The sequence below is a fragment of the Drosophila bipectinata genome, chromosome 2L (genome assembly GCF_030179905.1).
Source record: "Drosophila bipectinata strain 14024-0381.07 chromosome 2L, DbipHiC1v2, whole genome shotgun sequence".
Lineage (NCBI taxonomy): Eukaryota > Metazoa > Arthropoda > Insecta > Diptera > Drosophilidae > Drosophila > Drosophila bipectinata.
Window position 1 is genome coordinate 17,949,838 of NC_091736.1, and position 23,932 is coordinate 17,973,769.

The 23,932-nt window shown below is 39.6% G+C and overlaps 8 protein-coding genes across 8 annotated transcripts; all 8 read left to right on the top strand.

Annotated features, from left to right (window-relative positions):
• The first annotated feature begins 5,272 nt into the window (after positions 1 to 5,272).
• Positions 5,273 to 11,332, top strand: LOC108132211 (putative gustatory receptor 36b). Its single transcript, XM_017251535.3, has 4 exons — positions 5,273 to 5,413; positions 9,823 to 10,172; positions 10,224 to 10,978; positions 11,032 to 11,332. The coding sequence occupies exons 2-4, from the start codon at positions 9,851 to 9,853 to the stop codon at positions 11,182 to 11,184; spliced, it is 1,230 nt and encodes a 409-aa protein (XP_017107024.3). The 5' UTR covers positions 5,273 to 5,413; positions 9,823 to 9,850; the 3' UTR covers positions 11,185 to 11,332.
• On the top strand, positions 6,198 to 7,977 carry LOC108132416 (uncharacterized). The gene is made up of 2 exons (XM_017251840.3): positions 6,198 to 7,867; positions 7,927 to 7,977. The coding sequence occupies exon 1, from the start codon at positions 6,209 to 6,211 to the stop codon at positions 6,581 to 6,583; it is 375 nt and encodes a 124-aa protein (XP_017107329.2). The 5' UTR covers positions 6,198 to 6,208; the 3' UTR covers positions 6,584 to 7,867; positions 7,927 to 7,977.
• Positions 7,962 to 8,412, top strand: LOC138925493 (uncharacterized). The gene has a single exon (XM_070277341.1). The coding sequence runs from the start codon at positions 7,962 to 7,964 to the stop codon at positions 8,382 to 8,384; it is 423 nt and encodes a 140-aa protein (XP_070133442.1). The 3' UTR covers positions 8,385 to 8,412.
• Positions 11,333 to 11,371: 39 nt separating the features above from the next.
• Positions 11,372 to 12,671, top strand: LOC122322215 (putative gustatory receptor 36a). Its single transcript, XM_043213794.1, has 3 exons — positions 11,372 to 11,639; positions 11,714 to 12,468; positions 12,519 to 12,671. The coding sequence occupies exons 1-3, from the start codon at positions 11,372 to 11,374 to the stop codon at positions 12,669 to 12,671; spliced, it is 1,176 nt and encodes a 391-aa protein (XP_043069729.1).
• Positions 12,672 to 12,845: 174 nt separating this feature from the next.
• Positions 12,846 to 14,148, top strand: LOC122322214 (putative gustatory receptor 36a). The gene is made up of 3 exons (XM_043213793.1): positions 12,846 to 13,113; positions 13,188 to 13,927; positions 13,996 to 14,148. Exons 1-3 carry the CDS (start codon positions 12,846 to 12,848, stop codon positions 14,146 to 14,148), a joined length of 1,161 nt encoding a protein of 386 aa, XP_043069728.1.
• A 565-nt stretch (positions 14,149 to 14,713) lies between these two features.
• Positions 14,714 to 16,001, top strand: LOC108132213 (putative gustatory receptor 36a). The gene is made up of 3 exons (XM_070277105.1): positions 14,714 to 14,981; positions 15,036 to 15,790; positions 15,849 to 16,001. The coding sequence occupies exons 1-3, from the start codon at positions 14,714 to 14,716 to the stop codon at positions 15,999 to 16,001; spliced, it is 1,176 nt and encodes a 391-aa protein (XP_070133206.1).
• Positions 16,002 to 16,194: 193 nt separating this feature from the next.
• On the top strand, positions 16,195 to 17,488 carry LOC108132215 (putative gustatory receptor 36a). The gene is made up of 3 exons (XM_043213925.1): positions 16,195 to 16,462; positions 16,531 to 17,285; positions 17,336 to 17,488. The coding sequence occupies exons 1-3, from the start codon at positions 16,195 to 16,197 to the stop codon at positions 17,486 to 17,488; spliced, it is 1,176 nt and encodes a 391-aa protein (XP_043069860.1).
• Positions 17,489 to 21,323: 3,835 nt separating this feature from the next.
• Positions 21,324 to 22,883, top strand: Grl36a (Gustatory receptor-like 36a). The gene is made up of 4 exons (XM_070277054.1): positions 21,324 to 21,713; positions 21,888 to 22,170; positions 22,231 to 22,641; positions 22,710 to 22,883. Exons 1-4 carry the CDS (start codon positions 21,502 to 21,504, stop codon positions 22,881 to 22,883), a joined length of 1,080 nt encoding a protein of 359 aa, XP_070133155.1. The 5' UTR covers positions 21,324 to 21,501.
• Positions 22,884 to 23,932: the final 1,049 nt, after the last annotated feature.

The window sequence follows — 23,932 nt, forward strand, 5'->3', positions numbered from 1 at the left end:
GGAAAAGTCGGAAACGAAACGGAGTGGAAAGTGCGGGAAAGCGAAGTGTAGTGGCGAATGAAGTATATTTTTACGAGCTATGATGTTGGGACGAGGCATTTTTCAGTCTACCATAGTCCATATTCTATAAAAACATTCAATCTTAAATTGAAACATTTATATAAAAAGCAGTATGGAAAATAGAAGATACTGGGTGGAAATAGGTACTTTACATAATTTTATTACTCCTTTGCCCAAGTCCACTGTCACCTGCAATTGAATTGAATACATTTTTTATAACAGAGTGTAAATCATGTCGCCAAATGCTTATTAAAAAAATTCAGTAGCAGATAGCTGCACAAAAAGCCCAAATAATTGGGGGATCGCTGGCGGGGCAGGGGCTGGGGTTGGATGGGGAAACACTTTTGCAAAGGACTCAACATGTGCATAATCCAAACTCGCACACAAGTACATACCCGAAAGCTAAAATGGCTTTGCAAATAGAGCAGGTGGATGCCCAGGAGGTGGTCTTGGGTCCCCACGACAACCCTCATTGCCAAAATCCCAAGCACCTGACCTGGCTTATCGTCTGCCAAGAAGATGCTGCGGAGTGCGCTCCTGGCGAAAAGGAGGAGTGGCCGGGGAGGCCTTCTCAGGTAGGAGAAAACATACCGCAGCATATTAAAAGAAGACCACCAACGGAGAAGAGCCAATGGAAAAAAAACTGAATACAGAACGCCCACTTGGAGTACTTACTGTAGTCCTATTCTTGGTGGCCTACTAAAGCAAACATTCTTTAAAGAGCTATAGCTAGGTTTCTGTGCAGTTTAGACTTTATATTAGACCATGTTTAACTTAAAATTTATTGAAAATTCGACAGAACTCTTAACATCTTAGATAATCAGTTCTTCTAGTTCTCAAGGAGATGTTTAGTGGTTACTATTCTCGAACTTTTTGTTGCGACAGAATGCCTCACCCAATTGACATTTTTTTTCGGCTCCTGCTGAAAAAGGTGTAAGTACATACCACCATCTACTCTGCTCCAGCCTTCCCCATTTCCCTTCAGCAAGAAAAACTGCTTAGTCATAGGAAAATGCCGAAAATATTCTTGGAGTACTTGGCCATTCGACATTCGGTCATTTCCCTTTCAGCTTTTAGTGTTCGGCTTATTGCAGGTCCTGAGACCTGGGGGTCTCCCAGCCCCTGCATCGTTCCCCGCCTCTGTGGCATGTCCTTTATCGTTGCGTGCTAAGTCTGGCCAAAATATATTGCCAACTCATACAGACATACGTGTCCTTTTTCATCTGCCGTCATCTCCCTTTCTCTTTACGGTTGTGTCTCTAGATTTATGCCGCAAAATTAAACCCAAGTGCGACAATATGGTGTTGCCTTAAAAAATGTTCACGTAATATATATAAACAATTATCCGAACATCGTCCCCACCACAGAATATCAGAGGGTTAAAAGAGTCAGTTTTTTGGGGGCGGTTTTGATTGCTTGGGGAATAAGTTGGCAATAAATGGCGAGGAAAGATAAAACTATATTTTAGTGCCGTTGTTTACCTGTGGACAACATTTAAGTCCTCTTGCTATAAAAGGCGTTATTCAGATAATCATTAAAAATTAAATAAAGATTATGAAATGTGTAAGGCACAGAAAATAGTCTGATACCGATATGGATCGTCCAGAAACATTTTCTAATTCAGATTTGGGAAGAATCGATGTACAAATCGTTTAAGACATTCCGGTTAGAATTCGGAGGATAATTGCCAAATATGTATATGGTATAGAGAATTGGTCTCTAGGTTTCCCTATGCATTTTTAGATTTTTTGAGGGAGACCCCCATTGGTGATTGATATAAAAACCTATGCTTCTCAGGACTTTGTATTGATTTCTCCACGGATAAATTTGTGGATAAAATTGGATAATTACCGCCTTATCCTAATTCGAATTTTATTATCAACCATTGTATTAGAATACAAAACATAAAACAAAAGTGCAAAGCTTCTATCTTCAAAGTTACTAATAATAATATGTTTACCAAATATAAAATACTCGTTCTGATTTTTCTGTTATATGGCAGCAATAGGATATAGTCCCCTAAAGGGTCCACATTTATGGCTATAGCTTCCCCAATTCTCAACCGAATTTTAGATCGATTTCTCACCATTCTGCATCAAAATTCTGAGACAGAGTATTTTTCTAGGGATTCCAATGAAAGTTGTTAATTCGAACTCTCTTACTGTAAAAATACCGATACCGATTTTGATCAATCAGTTATATGGCAGCTATAGGATATAGTAGGCCGATCCGGGCCGTTCCCACTTATATACTGCGTGCAAAGGAAAGAAGTGTGTGTGCAAAGTTTCAAGACGATAGCTTTAAAACTAAGAGACTAGTTTGCGTAGAAAGAGACAGACAGACGGATAGACAGACGGGTAGACGGACATGCTTATATCGACTTAGGAGGTGATCCTGATCAAAAATATATATACTTTATAGGGTCGGAGATATCTTCCTCACTGCGTTACGCACTTTTGACCAAAATTTTAATACCCTCTGCAAGGGTATAAAAACTAATAATCAGAATTCGGTGTGAATTTATGAAGAAGTGATGTATAAATCGTTTAAGGTATTCCGTTTCAAATACAAAATATTATTACTAAAGGTATAGATTCGGCAGAAAGCACTATAGTATTAATTTCCCATTGATTTCTTTGGAATAGAAGAGTCTTTACCGTTATTGCCACTTAATTTTGGAAGAAATCTTAATACCCTCTCTAAGGGTAGCAACAGCTTATTCCCATTTACTAAAATTTTAACAATTTGTTTAGTTTTCTATTTCTGTAGCTAAACACTAGAAGAGGAAATATGAAATAATACTTTGAATCTGTACAAATAGGTTTATCAAAAATGCATTTCATCAAGCTGCATTTTTAGATTACTTCATGGGAACCTTTGTGCGTCTTACTTCCACCGTCTCCCAGCTTGCACCCTGTACTACCAAGTTAGCCAACAAGCTAGTTGCATGCTACACGTAGGGATGGGGAAGAGGGGGACCAAAGCAAAGTAAACTTCACTTTATAAATTACAAATAAGCAAACTGAGAAGGCAAATCTAATCCAGGAGAAGGGCAACATGGCCAAGAATCCAGGGCCCAACACTCGGAAAAGCTAATAAGGTGAAAAAGTGCTATAAACTGATTTTATTGTTGCACACATGTCTTTGTTGCTTTTGAATATTTCAACAATTACTCAAAATTCTTCAAGGCAGTAGTTTTTTCAAGTGTACGGACTGGACTATACAGAAACCACATCCAAGCTTCCACAACCACAAGGAAACAAAAGCAAATCCAGCAAAAACACCCAAACGAGTTCTAAGGGAAATTAATTTTTTGAAAACCATTAAAAATTAATTTTATTTTATGGCACACACTCATGCAGTAGTAAATGTTGTATGATATCCAGTCTCCTTCTTTTTTTCTGGTTGGAGCATGAACGAATATTTTTAATGCATACAGAGAGTGGCTGGCAGAACGAGGGGCCCAACGATAAAGGGACATGGGGAAGCGCCTGGGAAGGAGTCCCGATGTTGGCGCTGCTCCCAATTGACTTGGTTTTTATTTTTACACAATCATGGGGAAGTATTTTAGAGAATGAGCAGTGAAGAGGGGCAAAATGTTTCTGTGCCAGTTGGAAAAATAATAACTAGGATATATTTAGCATTACACAAATTACAAATTGTTTTCTTTAACTTTCGTCTAACAAAAACAGAAGGAACCTTTGGTCTTCCACATTGAATCACTCATTCCATTAAAGTTTTGTTGCGCTACTTCTATTATGGTCCAGAAATATACCCGAAAGGCCAGGACATGAATGAAATCCTGCCTTGGGGGAGCATAGACCCACCCTTTCTTGAGTGTCTCAGACTCACACCCATAAACCTGCACCCACGGATATGGTACATGGGCCAAAATAAAAACACCCACATGCCCAGACACACATGGCCAAATAAACTTTGAATAAGCATTTCGTGTTCACGAACGAAAGCTGCTTTCTTTCAATGGCTGGTCTTCTTGGACTACATCTCCCCTTCTTAGAATGCCTTTCCGACAGACTCACCATAAATCGTTGGACTGTCCGCCAGCCTCCTCCAGAAAGAGGCCACCCCACCTCTCTCCCTACTTTAGTTAAGGGAAGTCAGTGGGCCAAATAAGCGAAGCTGCATATAAAATAATAAAAGTGAGCCTTCTGGGGGAGGAAGGCTGAAAGCACAAAATGGCCAGTTAGTTCTCGGCTAAGAAATATTCAATTTCCACGGCTCATTAAAATTAAATAACTCAGCTCGGACGATGGGGAATAAAGGCATAACTTGAAGTCTGGCTTTATGAATCGGAGAAATGGGAAAATTTAATTGAAGTGCAACAAATCTAGAAAACTGGGGCCATAAAAGTCATAAATATGCAAGAGATTAAAATGCCAAAAACTGTAAAGTATGGATATTATAGAAGATAACTATAAAATATAATAATCATGAAACAAATAAATAAAATAAATGTGTTTCTGAAACTATAATCGTATAGAAAACTAATAATATTGATAAATCTTGCAGTGACTCCTAACCACGGACCGAAGATAACTGGAGGGCAGCCTCGATACCAAATCGGAGACACCGTCCGGGTGAACTGCACCTCGTCGCCGTCCAAGCCTGCCTGTCAACTAAACTGGTACATTAACGGAGAGCCTGTGCAAAAGATACATCTCCGGCACTTTGACAAGATTGTGGTTAATCGCGATGGCCTGGAGATGTCCCGACTGGGCTTGGAGTTTCGGGTGCGAGGCTACCACTTTAAACACGGCGATATGAAGCTTAAAGTATGTCTTAAATCTTTACTCTTTTTATGGTAAATAAAATTATTACTACTTTATCTATAGTGCGTGGCCAAGATCAGTTCCCTGTATCTGCAGAGCAACGAGGAGAGCGTGGAGAGCGATCGTCAGCAGCGGGCACCGGCTCTGGAGTCTCGGGAAACTGTGGCAGCCAAGTCCAGCACGATTGGTATACCAAAAAAAAGATATAAAATAAATACTTGAAATACTTTAAAGAACAGTTACTAACCATCTTTTTATTCCAGGTGCCGCCACTTCAAAGCAGTCTTCTCAACTCGTTTCAATGCTGTCTCCCATCTTTGTGCTGCTGCTGTTTCACATCTGGACCTGGCCCAGGAATAGTTAACTATCTAACGAATAAGCATCGCGAAATCAGACACTTTAAGCTAAGAGCCGTTTGAAAAAGCAGACATATCCTATGCCAAAATCTATGAGACATAAACCAAAGAGAAACTTTAATTCCGACTTTGGTTAAATTCAAAATTCAATCGATGTGTGTGCGTGTGCATAAAAGGGGCGTATTCCCCAAATAAAATATCAAAATGGTAACTACTCAACGCGAGCATTTAAGCAGAGGCTAAGAACTGTACATATTTATTCGTAATCCTAGGAAATTATTACTAGCCTTAAGCATATCGTTGATTAGGCAAAACATTCGTTGATCTTTTGTGATATTTTCTGAATTTTGAAAGCATAGGGAGAGTAAAAAGTAAAAACCATCTTGATCTTATTTCGTATTCCTCCCATTTAAACTCCCGGCATATCAAAAAGAATATAAGCGTTTCGATTTCGATTGTATAAATTACACATTCGCACTCCGACTTACATATAAAAGAATCTAAGCCTAATCCAAGCAAACGTTGCTTAAATCTATAGTATTGCTAAGATAAGAACCTAAGTGTACGAAAGTTGTAAAGAAAAGAATAAATCTTAACCGAAAAAGACGTCGGAGGAATAATACCGACAAAATATCATTCATATTCTAAGCTACGCTAGAGTAAGGCAAAAATTAAATTTGCATTTCAAAAATTCCTCAAAGAGAAAGATATTGTACGTAAGGATATTTGACTAGAAAAGTGTAAATACTCAAAAATAAAGCCAAGGTTTGCAAAAGTTAAGAACTTTGAATTTTGGCCAATGTCTCGATGTGAAGAATAAGTAACTTAATGTGTGTGTGAAAAGATACTCGAAGACCAGTCGATCAATGCCAAGCCCCATTAGCACCATCTTTTGCAAAATAACCTTAATAATATAGTTGACTTTTTTATTTCTCTCAGTTTTAAGTTGAGTTTACACAATTCCATACAAAAACTTTAAAAGCTAAAAAAAATATTTAAAATATGAAAGGGTACGAGGAGGTGATCTTCACCGACCAACTGTTGCATCACCGCTGTGTGGGACAACAAATTCAGGCAACCCGAGAAGCCTGGGAGAAAAAATGTGCCTGGTTTCCAGTTGCTCAAAGGAGATTGTATGCCCGGTATCCGGAGATCTATGACGAGTGTCTGGAGAAGTACGGCGACGATCCCTTTGAGTACTATGCAAACAGGATTCGGATGAGGAACCATCTCAGGGTCAAAACCAAGTCGTATATGCAGCGACAGCGGAAGGAAGCGGAAATATCGATGGGCCACATAAAGGACTACAGAGTTTCCCCCACGACAAACGGGGAGTACGGCAGTGTCCAGCCAATGAAGCTGTTCTACTGCTTGTAGACCTTTATGTGACCTATCGGTAGCTTTGAATCCTTCGAGTCAGCTGTCTAGTTAGGAATAAATCCAGGTGTTCCTGGGGTATTCAATATCTTTGCGTGTTTTATATTCATTTCTGAGGAAAGTTTAGAGTCAAAATGTTTAGTACGATTCTCGGCATTACAGTAAATGCTACTAAAACCTTACAAACCTTTCGGGTTGAATCACCTCGACTCGATGCTTTAAAATACGCTACTTGCATGATACTAATCCTTTGGCTTATGCTAATTTTCTCAAAATGAGTCAGCCCCTGTGAGGTGTAACACCCCTTATCCGATCCATTGAGCTGTTTATGGCAAACCGAAAAAAGGAGGAAAAGGTGAAAATTGTAAGAGACATGCCATAGAAAAAATGCGCAACAAACCGCAGTCGAATGCATTCAGGTCCAAACAAAGTTGGCAACAAACAAACAAAAGGCCGAAAGCAGTTCATGACTCATGCGAGTGGGTGGGAGGGGCGGTTGCCTTGCATGTCTCTCGGGTTCACCTGGGCGTGAGAAATGCAATCCATTGGGTCCGACTCATTTGCATACAAAGCCAATCGATTGTGGGCCAACGCCGAGAGCCGGACAAATGGGCAACACATGGGCTCCAGGTCTTGGCCGAATGTATCTCGGACATGCCTCTGATAGCCGCTTGGCATTGATCGACTGCCGGGAGGAGAGCTTGACCCCCAAACTTAGCCAAACTGAATGTTTTTTGTACATAGCCAGCGGTGTTTGAACTCACATTTACCTAGGATCTAAGCAGGAAGCCCCACGGCATCTCTCTAGCCGTAATCTCCATTCGAGTCTAAGCAAATCTTGTGCGTGTTGTAAATTAAAGTATGTCCCTAAACGAAAAGTTAAACTTAGAGGTTCAACAAGAGCCAACAAGTGGCGGAAATGGGTGGAGCCATTGTAGGCCAATAGTTAATTCAAGAAACTAAACCTTCCTTCATAATTCTTCATCGAGAAACTGTTATCCATTCATTCTACATTTATTTCTTTTTTTTACTAATCGAATGTTTTACAAGAAATATCGAAAATCAATTAGTTTGTACAACTGAACATGAAAATGATAAATAAACTAAGTGGAAAATAAACTAAAGTATTTGATTTGAAATTATTATTGCTTATAGAACCCAAAAAGCAGGCTGGATCATCATGTCGTTAGTACTTTTATTTAAGTGAGCCGAGTCAGTCCAACTTCAAAGAAACTCAAAAAAAAAAAAAATTAAAAATATTAAAATTTCATAAAAAGTTTAAAAGTATTGGAATTTTAAGACACCTTCATAAAACCATCTTTTAATCGCATTTCTTTGTTTAGATTGTGTTGTCTGTTGCGTTATCCAAAAAATAAAAATGAAGGTTTACGACGAGGTGGTGTTTATGGATCAGCTTTTGCACTACCGCTGCGTGGCCAGTCAAATCGAGGAAACTCGTCTGACCTGGCAGAAGCGGAGCTCCTGGTTCCCGTCCGCCCAAAGGCAGATGTACTCCCGTTACGAGGAAATCTATAACGAGAGTATAGAAAAGTACGGAGTGGACAAGTTCAAGTTTTATGCCAAGAGAAACCGCTTGGGTGGCAGGTTCAAGGCGTCCAAAATAGGCCCGGAAGATCCGAAGGACGCCAGGGAGCGGCTAATACCCATGGATCACCTGAAAGGTGTTAAGTATCCGCTTACCACTAACGCAGAATACGGTCGCCTCAAGCCATCGGCTCTCTTTTATTGCTTTGAGCCAAAACACCAACATGTTGCAATAATCCAAAGACAAAGTCAATAAAATATTTTCGTTAGTGTCTTACCTTATAGAGATTTTGGATGTTCTTGAAATCCTACACTTCCCTTAAATGGAACAGAAATATGCCAAAATGAATTGCGGAAGCATTTAGGCATTTAACGATTTGCTGACAGTAAAAACTACATTAAACGATTAAGTATCCGTTGCAATGGCTTCAAAAGCAGAGGCTGGGTGGAAGGGCTTCCCATGTTTTAAATTAATTTTATATATGGTACAATACATATCACCCCACAAAAAGCCCCCAGGACGGCAGTTTGGCGGAACTGCCGAGCAGTGGGCTCGTAAATTGGTAATGTTTGTAAGCCCTGTTTTATGGGTCGGCAATGGCCCAGTCTGTTTACCATAATTACCTGTTTATAATTAATTAAAATGCAATAAGCGTAAATTTGATAAAAGTGCCATGCACATGCTTACGCGGCAGCGATAATTTCGTATTCCAGTATCCAATATCAGCATTTTAATAAAACGAGTATCTTTGTTCATATGTGGACTTGAAAAGGTGAAATATTTCGCTAAATAAATCTAAATACCTATCAAAAACATCTATCAAATATTTTTATTAAAATAATCGAGCAATATTTCAGAGTGTAGTTGTTCATCTGGCGCGAGATGGAAATAAATTGATCAACTAAATTACAATCGAATAGATAAAGCGCAATAACGCGGGGCCGGGCCGGATACACGCATAAATTATTCAATGGCCATGTGGAGACGGGGAAGCCCTTACCCCCTTCCCGGCCAAAAAGTTGCGGGGAAACCGCGTGAAATTGCTGCATAAACACATTGGTTAATGCAATAAACCAGCAGTTGGGACTTCTGTGTGTTTGTGTTGTTTTTCTCCCCGTCCGAGCCACGCTTATTGACCATGAATAACTAACGGAAATGCAACACGAACAGTGGTCACGCCACCCTGCTCTTGCCACGTGCCCCAAATGCATCCGCCCTCAATCGATGATTCATAGGAGTTATGTGCGAGTGAAGGTGGATATGTGTGAAGTTTAATTGCGGTGACACTTTGATTTACGACCTCAAAAGGGAAATCTAAATGACTCAACCCGCATTTGAGGGCTGAAAAGATTGGCAAATGCATTGTCAAATAATTGTTTAGCAATTTGGCTTATTAGTAAGCCAAGACAATAGAAGTAAATAGATTTTTATGTCAAGTGAAGCCTTCTCTTTTCTCCGGGTGTACTTTTTCCATAAATAGGTTTCCTATAAGTAGCTATCCCTCTATTAGAAACCCAATTAGTTTGTGAAATCATCCATCTAATCAATGGATGATTTGTATATCAACTGAGGCCTGCTCTTTTTTCCGGGTGTACTTTTTCTATAAATACGTTTTCTATAAGCCGCTATCCCTCTATTACAAACCCAATTGGTTTGTGAAATCATCCATCTGATCAATGATATTACTTTATAGGATCAAGCCATTAGGATCTATCGGGCTTATGCCAGGAACACCAGGAAGTAACTTCCATGGCTTTTACTTTCAGTTTGGCAGAATGGACGAATGTGTCAGCCGGTTGTTGTGGTCGGCCAGTCTCTATGGTCACATTGTGGGCCTGAGCAACTTTGAGTTCGACTGGCGAAAAGGTCGTGTCTACACGACTTCAAGGAGCACCCTCCTCGCCATCTTGGCTAATGTCCTTGTGGTTGTCCTCCTGGTGGTCTATTATACTTTCCGAACGGATTTAACTGTTAACTTTGCTTCAGCCACCAAGCTACACGAATACGTTTTCATTGTGATGACTGGACTGCGAGTACTTGCTGGTAAATGTTGAATGTCACGCTTTGAAAGATCATTCCAGGACTTTATTTCAGGAGTCCTTACTATCATAAACAGATGGCGGCAACGCCGGCAAATGATGCATCTTGTCAGGTGCGTGATCCGGGTATATCGAGCCAAGCCGCAAGTGAAGAGAATGGTGCGATGGTCTATTCTTCTGAAGATATTTATAGGCGTTTCCACCAATTCCTTGCAATTCGCACTTGCGGCACATTCCTCCCTTTATGTCGGTCCTGTCCAGCTTATGGGAATGGTCCTGCAGTTCATGACTACTGCACTTATGAACTTGGCTGTATCCCAATACTACCTGATTATGTTGGTGGTTCGAGCCAACTATCTCCTTCTGAACAAGGAACTCCGGGCAATTATCGACGAGTGCAAGCATCTGAGTTATCACTCCCGTCGCAACGGAGTCTTTATGACCAAGTGCTGCTTCCTGGCTGATCAACTAGACAACATAGCTAGGATTCAAAGCGATTTAAATTCCATTGTCACCCAAATTCAAGAGGTCTTTGGCCTACAGGGGCTTATGGTATACACAGGATACTACATAACCTCTATAGGGGTCAACTATTTTCTCTTCAGCATGTACAAGTACGAAGGCACGAACATTCGAGTGACTTACATAACTCGAACCCTGGCATTTAGTTGGATGGCTTTATACTACGTAGACGCCCTTATTAATCTTGCTATCGTCCTCCAAGTCCAAGGAGATGAAGAGAAGATGAATCGACTTCTGGCGGAACGAACCTTGTTCGCCCCTGGCCTGGATGTCCGCCTGGAGGAATCTGTGAGTAAAATAATCAGCTCCCAAGGACCCCTCTTTCTTATTTTACTTTTTAGTTTGAAAATATGCAGATCCAGCTAGTGCGAAACCCATTGAAAATGTATGTGATGAAACTGTTTCCCAGCAATCGCGGTGGCACCACGGCCATGCTCTCGTCATTGTTTATGAATTCAATATACCTTATTCAGTACGATATGGCAAACTTTTAGGGGTTATTACTCCGAAAATAAGAAATAAAATACAGCATGCTACTTAGTACAGTGTGCTTCGAGTATGAGTGCCTACCGTCTGCCGTATATCTATGAATCACTTTTATCCTGGATGAGATCAGGAGTCCTTTGCAAGTCATACAATAAGCTAATTGGGTCTGCCAACAACCCTAGTCATTTAAACGAAATGTTTGACTGGGACGGTTGGCTGTTGAAGGTAGTTTACTACTACGGGTTTCTAGTCGGAATCTCCAACTTTGAAGTAGACTGGAATAGGTGTCGCGTCTTCAAAACTAGGAGGAGTACCATCTTCGCCATTGTTCATAATGTACTTGCCTGGGTCCTTGTGCTCAACTATTGGAAAGGTCGGGTCAGTTTCAATGTACTTTTTGGCAAAGCAAACAAGCTGCATGAGTATGTTGTCGTCATAATGTCCGGACTAAGAGTGGCATCTGGTAAAAAAAATTACCCAATTTGGCAGAATAGTAATCCATACAATCCATATAATCCATACATATTTTGTTGATAGGACTTCTAACCATAACTACAAGGTGGAGGCGACGTCGCCAGATTATGAGAATATTGAGGAGATTGTTCCGACTCTACTTGGCCAAGCCCCAAGTCAAAAGGATGTCCCGCCGGGCTATCCTTATCAAGTTTCTTAATGTTTGCATAACCGACTTATTGCAAATCACTCTCGGACTAGATGCCCTTCATAGAGTTGGGCCTGATCTGATATTGGGCATGGCTTTGCAGTTCTGCATGGTGTCCCTTATGACAGTAGCCATCAGCCAGTATTATTTGGTCATGCTGTTCATTCGGACGCAATACGTAATGCTCAACTCGGAGCTGCGAAGTGTGATCGAAGAGGCTAGGGGATTGAGATACCGCCCACACCGCAATGGAGTTTTCATGACCAAGTGCTGCGACCTATCGGATCGTTTGGACGACCTTGCCCAACAGCAGGACGAGATTCAGTCGATTGTGGCCAGCATCGCAGGAGCATTCGGCATGCAGGGCCTACTGGTTTACACAGCCTACTATTTATCCGCGATCTCTACTGCCTACCTGACCTACAGTCTTGTGAAGCACGGCATCGAAAACCTGGGTATGACCCTCGGCACGGTGGCGGTGTCCCTGACTTGGTGTTTTTTCTACTACGTCGATGCCTTAAGGAACCTCTTTGTAGTCCTCAGTATTCAAAATGAGCACAGGACCCTGATTCGTATCATAGAAGAGCGAACTGTTTTTCTTCCAGGACTAGACATTCGTCTTGAACTATCGGTAAGAGGTCTTGACTTAGTAATAATTAAATAATTACCCCCTTTTTCCAGTTTGAAAACTTTCAGTTCCAGTTGATTCGAAACCCTTTCACTATGAGCGTCATGAAAATTTTCCCCATCAACCATGGCTTTACCACGTTAATGTTTGCATCTCTGTTTATGAACTCGATATACCTCATTCAATACGATATGGCAAACTTTTAAGAATTATTACGCTGGGAATAAAGAGTAGATTACAATATGCCCTACAGAGTAAAGAATTCTTTGAGGTGGCACCGCGGTTGTATAAATCAACTTTATCAAGAAGATCAGGAGCCCTTTGCAAGTCAGTTAATAAACTAAGTTCATGCGTCTGCCAACTTCGCTCATTTTAGCGAAATGTTCGACTGGGACGGTTGGCTTTTGAAGTTCGTCTACTTCTACGGATTTCTGGTCGGAATATCCAACTTTGAAATCGATTGGAGTACGCGTCGCGTTTTCACAACCAAGAGGAGTACCATCTTTGCGGTTACGCATAATGTACTTTGCGTGATGCTTCTGTTCAACTATTGGCAACTTTTCCAGAAATTTAGTTCATTTTTTGGCCAAGCCAACAGCCTTCACAAGTTTTTAATAATTCTGATGTCCGGACTAAAAGTAGTATTTGGTAAACACTATAAATTATTACAAAGATGAGCATTTATATCTAAGAACTACGGTTTTTAGGTTTTATTATTATAGTCATTCGTTGGCGGCTGCGACGTAAGCTAATGAGGATAATGAGGAGACTGTTCCGCCTCTATGTGACCAGCTCACACACTAAAAAGATGGCCGGCATGGCGATACTTATAAAGATTCTAAATGTTTGCTTTGCCGACTGCATGCAAATAGCCATGGGAGTCAGCACTCTCAGTCACCATGGCTCGGCTCCGGTTTTGGGAATCAGTCTACAGTACAGTATGATATTTCTTATGACTGTAGCCACTACACAGTATTATCTAATTATGCTGTTTATTCGGATACAATACGCAACGCTAAACTCGGAGCTACGATGTTTGATCGAGGAGACCCGAACATTGAGCTATCGATCCCGACGTAAGGGAGCTTTCATGACGAAGTGTTGTGATCTGTCTGATCGATTGGACGACCTTGCCAAACGGCAGGATGAGATACAGTCAATTGTGATCCGCATTTCAAAGGAATTTGGAGTGCAGGGTCTATTGGTGTACACTGGATACTACATTAACTCTATTATTACCATTTATATGACTTACAGTCTATTAAGAAACGGCTTTGAAAGTCAAGGAGTTTCACTCAGCATGTTGATATTTCTTTATATTTGGTCCTTTTTTTACTATGCGGATGCCTTAAGAAACCTGTTTGTCGTCCTAGGTATTCAAAATGAGCACAAGGCCCTTATTCGAACCTTAGAAGAGCGAACCGGGTTTCCTCCGGGCCTAGATATCCGATTGGAACTATCGGTAAGGTGTCTAAAACTTGTAATAATAAAATAATTTCACCTTTATAATTTCACCTTTGTTTCTTTTAGTTTGAAAACTTCCAATTTCAGCTGATTCGGAACCCTTTTACCATGAGCGTCATGAACATAATTCCCATTGATCACCGCTTTACCACTTCAATGTTTGCATCACTTTTCATGAACTCTATATGCCTTATTCAATACGATATGGGAAACTTTTAAAAATTATTACTCTGGGAATAAACAGTAGGTTACAGTATGCTCCACAAAAACATCTATAAATCGACCATATCGAGGATTAGATTAGAAGCCCAAGTCACTCAATAAATTAATAAAATAATACAAACCCGCAAACTCTGCTCATTTTAGCGAAATTTTCGAGTCGGTTGCTTGGCTTTTGAAGGTATTTTGAAGTCAATCTGAGTACTAGTCGCGTTTTTAAAATAAAGAGGAGTACCATCTTTGCTTTCACTTATTTTTTTAATCAAAAATTGGCAATTGTCCATTTGTCTTAAACAATACGTCATGGCAAAATTTTAAAAAGAAAAAATCCCAATACATTTAATATTTATATAGGGAAGGACTTTTGATAGATACATGAAACATAAGTGTTAGTTTCTAGCTCCAGACTAGCTTTTAAGCCCCTAGACATTAATCCAATCTAATCATATCATCGCCCCCCAAAATCAGCCCATTTCTGCTGAGTTCATAGCTATAATTTAATTACCCTTCACTAACAAGAAACTTTGAGGGCATTGAGGTTGCCAAAGGCTGTCATTGTAACAAAATGTTTGACTGGGTCGGTTGCTTGCTAAAGGCTCTGTACTGCTACGGATTTTTAATCGGCGTTTCTAACTTCGAAGTAGATTGGAAAACGGGTCGCGCCTACAAAACACCCAAATGTACGACTCTAGCAGCTTTAATCAATTTCCTGACAATGGCTCTATTAATTGTTTACTTGAGTGGCAATACCCAGTTGAATATCATCTCTAAAAGTGCTAATAAACTTCACGAGTATGTGGTTCAGGTGATGGCAGTGCTGAGAACCGTTGCTGGTACAAAATTAAGTCAATAAGTGCTGAAGAAGTCTCTATCGTTTTTGTTATTAGGATTTACTGTCATCCTCTATAGATGGCGCCAACGCCCCCAATTGATGATCTTGGTGAGGATGGTGTTCCGGCTTTTTTTGCACAGGCCACAAACGATGAGGATGTCCCGGTGGGTGATTCTAAGCAAGGTCATTACAGTTTGCATATCTGACCTCCTTCAAGTTGCACTCACCTTGGAGGGCTTGAACCACCTCGGCTTTAGGCAGATACAGGGAATGGCTTTCCAGTTCGCCATGGCGGCCCTAACGAGTTTCGCCATAACCCAGCATTATCTGGTGATGCTGTTTGTCCGCATTCAGTACCAGATCCTTAACTCCGAACTAAAGCTGGTGATAGAGGAGAGCCGCTGGCTGAGCTACCACTCTCCACGAAATGGAGTATTTATGACCAGGTGCTGCTACCTCGCGGACCAACTGGAGAATATCAGCAACTGGCAGGACCAGATCCAGTCCATTGTGACGTATTTGGGAGAGGTGTTTGGCGTGCAGGGACTACTGGCCTACAGTGGAAACTACATCAACTCTGTGGGCACCACTTACCTCACCTTCAGTCTCTACAAATACGGACGCGATACTATTGGACTGCCGCTGAAATCACTAATATTGTCCTTTATTTGGTGCTTTTTTGATTACCTTAATGCTCTCAGGAGTCATTTTCTTATGCTGAGTATTGAAGATGAGCACCAGAAGACCATGCGTCTGCTGGAGGAGCGCACAGTGTTTGCTCCCGGCTTGGATGTACGGCTAGAACAGTCCGTAGGTTACCTTGCTTATAGTAGGTTAAAGGAAATAGTTAACACTACCTTTTTTCCAGTTTGAAGCCTTTCAGTTCCAGCTGGCCAGGAATCCTTTGAAAATGCACGTCATGAACATGTTTCCCATAAGTCATACGTTCACCACAGCCATGTTTTCATCATTAGCAATGAATACTATATACCTAATTCAATACGACATGGAAAATTTTTAAAGCATTTTCAGTATAATTATAATACCTAGAAGCTCCTGTATCAAATTGTCTACTACAATCATTTCGTTTGATTATTTTAAGCTTCTATATATTAAGCCAATCTACTTACGTAATCTCCATAAAAGATCAAAATAAGGGCCACCAGCTCGGTGACAGCTAGCGATTCCTGCCAGGCACACATTAGTTTAGAAAAATGTTTGACTGGGTCGGTTGGTTGCTAAGAGCGGTCTACATCTACGGATTCTTAATCGGGGTTTCTAACTTCGAAATTGACTGGAGGGCTGGTCGCGTCTTAAAGTCCATTAGAAGTACAGCTTATGCAGCTACAATCAACATTTTGACAGTGCTAGTTCTGGGTTTTCAAGTGGGAACTGACACCAACTTGAATGTAATCTTTGGGAATGCGAACAAGCTTCACGAATATGTGATTATTGTGATGTCGGTTCTAAGAATCATTTCCGGTGAGTTTAATATGAATTGGCTTATATTATTCCCATAAATATTATAATTGGTGCTTTTTGTATTACAGGACTTACTGTGCTACTGACTAGATGGCAACAGCGCTGCAAGCTCATGACGCTTGTCAGGATACTGTTTCGGCTCTATTTGGAAAAGCCTCAGATCAAAAGAATGTCCCGATGGGCGATTCTCACCAAAACGATCACTGTTACCTTGAAAGACTTTCTTCAAATAGCATTGGCTTTGGAAGCCCTGGGCCGTCTTGGGGCCAGACAGGCCTTAGGAATGTATATGCAGTTCGGTATGGCGGCTCTCATGAGCTACGCCCTATCCCAACATTACCTGATAATGCTTTTCGTCAGAGTGGAATACCAGATACTCAACTCTGAGCTCGAACAGGTGATTGAGGAGAGCTGCTGGTTGAGCTACCACTCTCCACGCAATGGAGTATTCATGACCAAGTGCTGCTATTTGGCTGACAGGTTGGAAGATATTGGAAAGAGGCAGGACGAGGTTCAATCAATTGTGACATATTTAGGAGAAGTTTTTGCGGTGCAGGGACTTCTGGCCTTTACAGAAAACTATATTAGCTCAGTGGGTACCACCTATCTAATCTTTAGCCTCTTTAAATACGGTCGCGAAAGGTTGGGAATGCCATTGAACGCCGTAATCTTTTCAATATGTTGGTGCTTTTTCCACTATCTTGATTCCTTCAGGAGCCATTTTCTCATGCTGAGTATTCTGGACGAGCATCGGAGGATGGCCGGTCTTTTGAAGAAGAGCAGTATGTTTGCTCCAGGATTGGACGTGCGACTTGAACAATCGGTAGGTCAGTTTGCTTTTTGAGAAATTATTCTTCATCTTTTGTTTTCCAGTTTGAAACCTATCTGTTTCAGCTGGCCAGGAATCCGTTGAAAATGCACGTAATGCAAATGTTTCCCATAAGCCATACGTTTACCACAGCCATGTTTGGATCTATAGCCATGAACTCTATATATCTTATACAATATGATATGGAAAATTTCTAATTAATTTTTGGATTCTGAAGTTGGAATTCTACGAAGGACTTTTAATTAAAGAATTGTAACCTACACAAAGAAATTATCTTTTCAAGGGTAGAAAATTACTTCTATGAAGCATAATATAGCATAATATGAGTAAACGACTGAAGCATAACTCTCATTGATTAGGGTGGCACCCTTTCCCGATTAGCATACCAACATACCACTCACCCTAGTCATTTTAGTAACTCATCCCCAGGTAAAGGACACGCATATCAGATGCCACTATGTTGGAACGGGCTCTAAAAGTAAATTCAAGAACTAAAAATATTAAGAAGCAGCAGCCCATGATGCGGTTTTTTGTTTTATGCATCTGCTGGATCACGTATCTTGTCTACCGCGGATTTGTGATGGGGAGAATAAAATACGATTCCCAAAAGAAAAAGATGATTGTTCATCCCCGAAATCCGTATACCCAGTCTATAGCTTTATTGCTTCAACTTTGTTTCGCGTTTTTCGATACTTTTGGAATTGTGTACATTTGTTTGGCAACTGTCCCCATGATTTACTACAGGGATCAAAGATTCTCCGACCACAAGTTATTCGGGAGTGTCATAATTTCGATTGCGATGGTGTTGTATCTGGTAAAAACGATACTCCTGATTGCTTGGCTGAAGAGTTTAGAGTGGAATAAATATGCGGTTCAACTTGCCAATGAAGTGATAAGTTTGACGAACTTCATGGAAAGTTCATTTGGACGTCTTTCCTGGGAGTGCAGTTACTTTATATTTTTTTTCTGGGTCCTGTTTCCAATGACAGTTTTTGAATCGTACAATTACTTTGCGGTGCCCATGCGCTTATATGCGTTTAGCACCATATTGCTGCAGATAATCTACAATGCCTACGCTGTCTATCAAATGCTGCTCCTATCGTGGATCCAAACTTTAAATAGCTTTCTTAAGGTTTGTGCTTCAAAATTGTGCAATATTTGTCTGCCATCTTATAACTTTATTTTGTGCATTGCAAGAACTATCATCAGCCATGTCGTTCAAGTCGACGTCAGAAATGGAAGCTCTTCCAGCTGCTTAGAGTTTACTCAAGAATCAGTCATGGCCACAAAAATATCGACAAGCTTTGGATACCAGTTTCCAGACTTCTATACTCCGATATTGTCATATTAACCTGCTTTTGGACGATTATCGTCCAATGTGTTCTCTACGACCATAAGCGAGATGCGAGAAGTAAATGGGCGTACCTCATGCAGAAATACATTGGCATTTGCCTAGTTCCCCTGATAAGGATCGCCTTTGTTTCTATTTGCAACGATCGCCTAGCTCAACTGCAAACCATAATGCGACTGAATCTTCTTAAAATCGATCTTACTTTTACTTCGATTACTTTTCTTCAGCACAGTTGTTTGGATTTTCAACTGCCAGGAGAGACTCTTAAAAATAACATAATAAATGCGAATCATGTGTGTGGACGTCACTTCTTTCTGGAGTTTATTTTCTGCCTTATGCTGAATACATTGAACTTTGTACAATACAATTTAAGTGTGGGTCACGAAAATTATGAATGGACCTCCTAAATAACAAATACTAATGTATTTGTAACTACTAATTAATGTAATTTCATTGCGCAGCAGACAACCAATTTATACACAGTTAGATATCCCGCTTAGTAATAACCCAAAGTACAAAAGAAAACTACTCAATAAAATGAGGTTTATCCCCAAAAACAGGACTTTCGATGAAGCAGTCTGAAAATGCAGCGAAAGGGAAAGCACCTGGGAGGCGGAGGACTGAAACAACAATGGCATCGGTGGACTATCGTAGCAATCAGCTTTTGGACGTATATACTGTATCGCGGATGTGTGATCGGGCAGATAGAGTACGACTTTCGTAAAAAAAGAATGATTACCGAGCCTCGAAATCAGTGGATCACGAAAATTGGCTGTCTTATAAAAATTGGTCTTGCGTATATGGACTTGTTTGGCTTTACGTATTTATTTTATCTTATCTTTCCGATAGTAACATTAAGATACGATTTTTTTCAAATGAAAAATAATAATTATTTTACCCAAATGGTTTTGGTGCTTACTGTGCTGGTGTTTTTTATAAAAACTATTTGCCTAATTGTTTTAACGAGGAGTCAAATGTGGAGTCAATCGTTTGTGCGGTTGGCAAACGAAGTAATAGAGCTAAACTTCGCCATTAAACATTCCATGGGACCCCCTTCACTGGAAGGCTGCAATTTTCTCATAGTTTTTGGATTGCAGATTTTTATGAATGCACATGAAGTCTGTTACTACCTGGGAATTGGAACGATCTATTTCGGCCTAAGCTCACTTTTATTACAACTACTCTACAATGGCTATGCAATTTACCTAGTGCTACTTCTATCTTGGATTGGAACCATGATTCGCTTCTTAGAGGTAAGAGGTTTAACAATTCCCTATTTGTTGCAAAAATTTTTTTAATTCGTGTATTAATAGGTTTATCGAAAAGAAAGGTGCCCCAAAACGCGGCGTTTAAAACTTCATCAACTTTACCGGTTCTACTCCAGAATCGTAAACTGTCACAAAAATATAACACAGCTATGGCTATCAGTGTCCTTTTTTATTTTCTTCGACGTTGTGATACTGGTATCTGAGTGGACAAAAATTATCTATTATGTTTTTTATAATCACAGCATCAATACGGGTGGAAAATGGGATTACGTAATGGAGGAAAAAATCGGTTGTGCTCTGAGTCCCCTACTAAGGGTTCTTCTTCTTGGTCTGTGTAATGATCGCCTCTTTCACTTGGAAAAACTGTTTCAGTTGAATCTGCTTGGCATTGATCTGAATATTATAAAGAATGAATATGGAGTGGAAATTAATACAAACGAAAAGAGGAAAAACCAGGTATGAAGGTACTTTGGCATAGTAATTAGTTTAAAAACCTGACGTTTAATATTTTTCTTCTTTAAAGCTTGACCACATTGACTTACATTTTCAAGTCCAGTCATTTGGAAAAGAAATCATAATCAGGAATAATGCTTGTGGATGTAACTTTGTCTTAAATTTCTTTTTTTGCGTCTTGATGACTGCCCTAAGTTTTGTGCAGTTTTCTTTATCTACTGGATTCAGGTTTCGAAATATTTCATAATAAATACATAAAAATAAGATATTTTTAAATGAATTCACATAAATATAAGTTCAAATGAACATAGCATCCACTTAAACCACATCACCGACCACAAACTTATGTCGATTATGTCGAATTTAAATAGTAACCTTGATTGCTCGGCTCACACTGCACACTTCGGTTTTACAGAAATAAATAGAGTCTAGTTTTTCAAGACGTAAAAATAAACGGAAGTTTACGCTCTCTTCGAAGTTTTGGATAGTGGACTTGTCCACGGGCTCATACTCCTTACGCTATTTTCGATCGATAATAATACCCTTGCAGAGGGCATTATAATTTTGGAAGATAGAAGCTTGGACTTTTTCTTCGATTTTTTATTGAAATAAATTTGTTTTTTTAAGATATGCTCATCAGGATCGGCCAACTATGTATATCCCGTGCTCGCGATATACATATATCCGGTTTTAACTGCAAGGGTATATCAACATGGCTCTGGCCGAAGTAAGCTTTTCCTTCCTGTTTTTGTTTCTATTTGCAAGGATTGTCTCAATCATCTAGGAAAATACGGCATTTTCTTAATAGAAAAACTAAGTGGACTGGTGAGTACTTGTTAAATAACAGTCATTACTTTTCTTTATCGCAATTGTTTGGACTTGCAACTGTCAGAAAAGACTCTAAAAAATAACATGTGTGACGTCCACTTCTTTATGAAGTTCAATTTTTGCCTAATGTTGAATACATCAATGGGCCTCCTAAATAACAAATACGAATAATTTAACATAATTTAGTTGTTCAACAGACAACCCATTTATACACAGTTATAACCACAAATAACCCAAAGTACAAAAGAAAACTACTCAATAAAATGAGGGTTAGCCCCAAAAACAGGATCTTCGATGAAGCAGTCTGAAAATGCAGCGAAAGGGAAAGCACATGGGAGGCGGAGTACTGAAACATCAATGGCATCGGTGGACTATCCTAGCAATCTGCTTTTGGACGTATATACTGTATCGCGGATGTGTGATCGGGCAGATAGAGTACGACTTTCGTAAAAAAAGAATGATTACCGAGCCTCGAAATCCGTGGATCACGAAAATTGCCTGTCTTATAAAAATTGGTCTTGCGTGTATGGACTTGTTTGGAATGGTGTATCTATTTTGTACTTTCATACCGATAGTAGCATTAAGACACGATTTTGGTAAACCAATGGTGAGAAATTATTTTACCCATATGGTTTTGGTGTTGACGATGCAGTTGTTTCTTATAAAAACTATTTGCCTAATTGTTTTAACGAGGAGTCAAATGTGGAGTCAATCGTTTGTTCGGTTGGCAAACGAAGTAATAGAGCTAAACTTCGCCATTAAACATTCCATGGGACCCCCTTCTCTGGAAGGCAGCCATTTTCTCATCGTTTTTGGATTGCAGATTTTTATGAATGCACATGAAGTCTGTTACTACCTGGGAATTGGAACGATCTATTTCGGCCTAAGCTCACTTTTATTACAACTACTCTACAATGGCTATGCAATTTACCTAGTGCTACTTCTATCTTGGATTGGAACCATGATTCGCTTCTTAGAGGTAAGAGGTTTAACAATTCCCTATTTGTTGCAAAAATTTTTATAATTCGTGTATTAATAGGTTTATCGAAAAGAAGGGTGCCCCAAAACGCGGCGTTTAAAACTTCTTCAACTTTACCGGTTCTACTCCAGAATCGTAAACTGTCACAAAAATATAACACAGCTATGGCTATCAGTGTCCTTTTTTATTTTCTTCGACGTTGTGATACTGGTATCTGAGTGGACAAATAATATATATTTGCTTTTTTATGATCACAGCTTCGGTGCGGTTGAAAAATGGGATTACGTGATGAAGAAAAAAATCGGTTGTGCTCTGAGTCTCCTACTAAGAATTCTTCTCGTTGGTTTGTGTAATGATCGCCTCTTTTATCTGGAAAAACTGTTTCAGTTGAATCTGCTTGGCATTGATCTGAATAATATAAAGAATGAATATGGAGTGGACATTAACACAAACGAAAAAAGGAAAAACCAGGTATGAAGGTACTTTGGCATACTAATTAGTTTAAAAACCTGACGTTTTAATATTTTTCTTCTTTAAAGCTTGACCACATTGACTTACATTCGCAAGTCCAGTCATTTGGAAAAGAAATCATAATCATGAATAATGCTTGTGGATGTAACTTTGTCCTAAATTTCTTTTTTTGCGTCTTGATGACTGCCCTAAGTTTTGTGCAGTTTTCTTTATCTACTGGACACAGATTTGTAAATTTGTAGTAATAAATACTATAAAATAGTAAATAATAAATAAATAAATACATACATGGATATAACTTTTTTCGCGTTAATTCAAAAATTGATGGCATCCACTTAAACCACATCACCAATCACAATAATTTTGTCGATGCCTCGTTATTGAAATAGTAAACTCGATTGCTGGGCACACCAGGTTTTCGAGAAATAAATAGTGTCTTCTCCTTTAAAACGTAAAAATAAACGGAATTTCTTCCAAACGGTTGGATCTTAGACCTTTTCGTAGGGTGATTCTTTTTCCGATTGATATCGATCTAACGTTTTCTCTATATAGAAACTAACCAGGTGTTGTTTTCGATCGATGTGAGCATATAACAAGAAAGAAAAGCTAACTTCGGGCGGAGCCGAAGTTTATATACCCTTGCAGTTAAAACCGGATATATATCGCAAACATAGGATATAGTTGGCCGATCCTTATGGGAATATGAATATATAATCCAATTTATTACAATACAAAATCTAAAAAAAGTCCCAAGATTCTATCTTCAAAAATAAGAAAGTTGGTATTTCTACCAAAAACCATTTCCGATCGTTCAGTTATATGGCAGCTATAAGATATAGTCGGCCGATCATTATGAAATTTGGTAGAATATAAAGAATATAATCTGTACCAAGTTCCAGCTTTCTATCTTCAAAAACACGAAAGTTGGGTCATTTCCGATCGTTCAGTTATATGGCAGCTATAGGATATAGTCGGCCGACGAAATGTAGCATGTCGTATTATTTTGCCAAAAATAGCGCTCGTGTAAAATTTGAACTCTCTAACTCTAAAAACACCATTTTATAGTTATACCATTTCCATTTTATAGGATATAGTTGGCCGATTCCGGTCGTTCCGACTTATATACTGCGTGCAAAGGAAAGAAGGGTGTGTGCAAAGTTTCAAGTCGATAGCTTTATAACTGAGAGACTAGTTCGCGTAGAAACAGACAGACAGACGGACAGAGGGACATGCTCATATCAACTCAGGAGGTGATCCTGATCAAGAATATATATACTTTATAGGGTCGGAG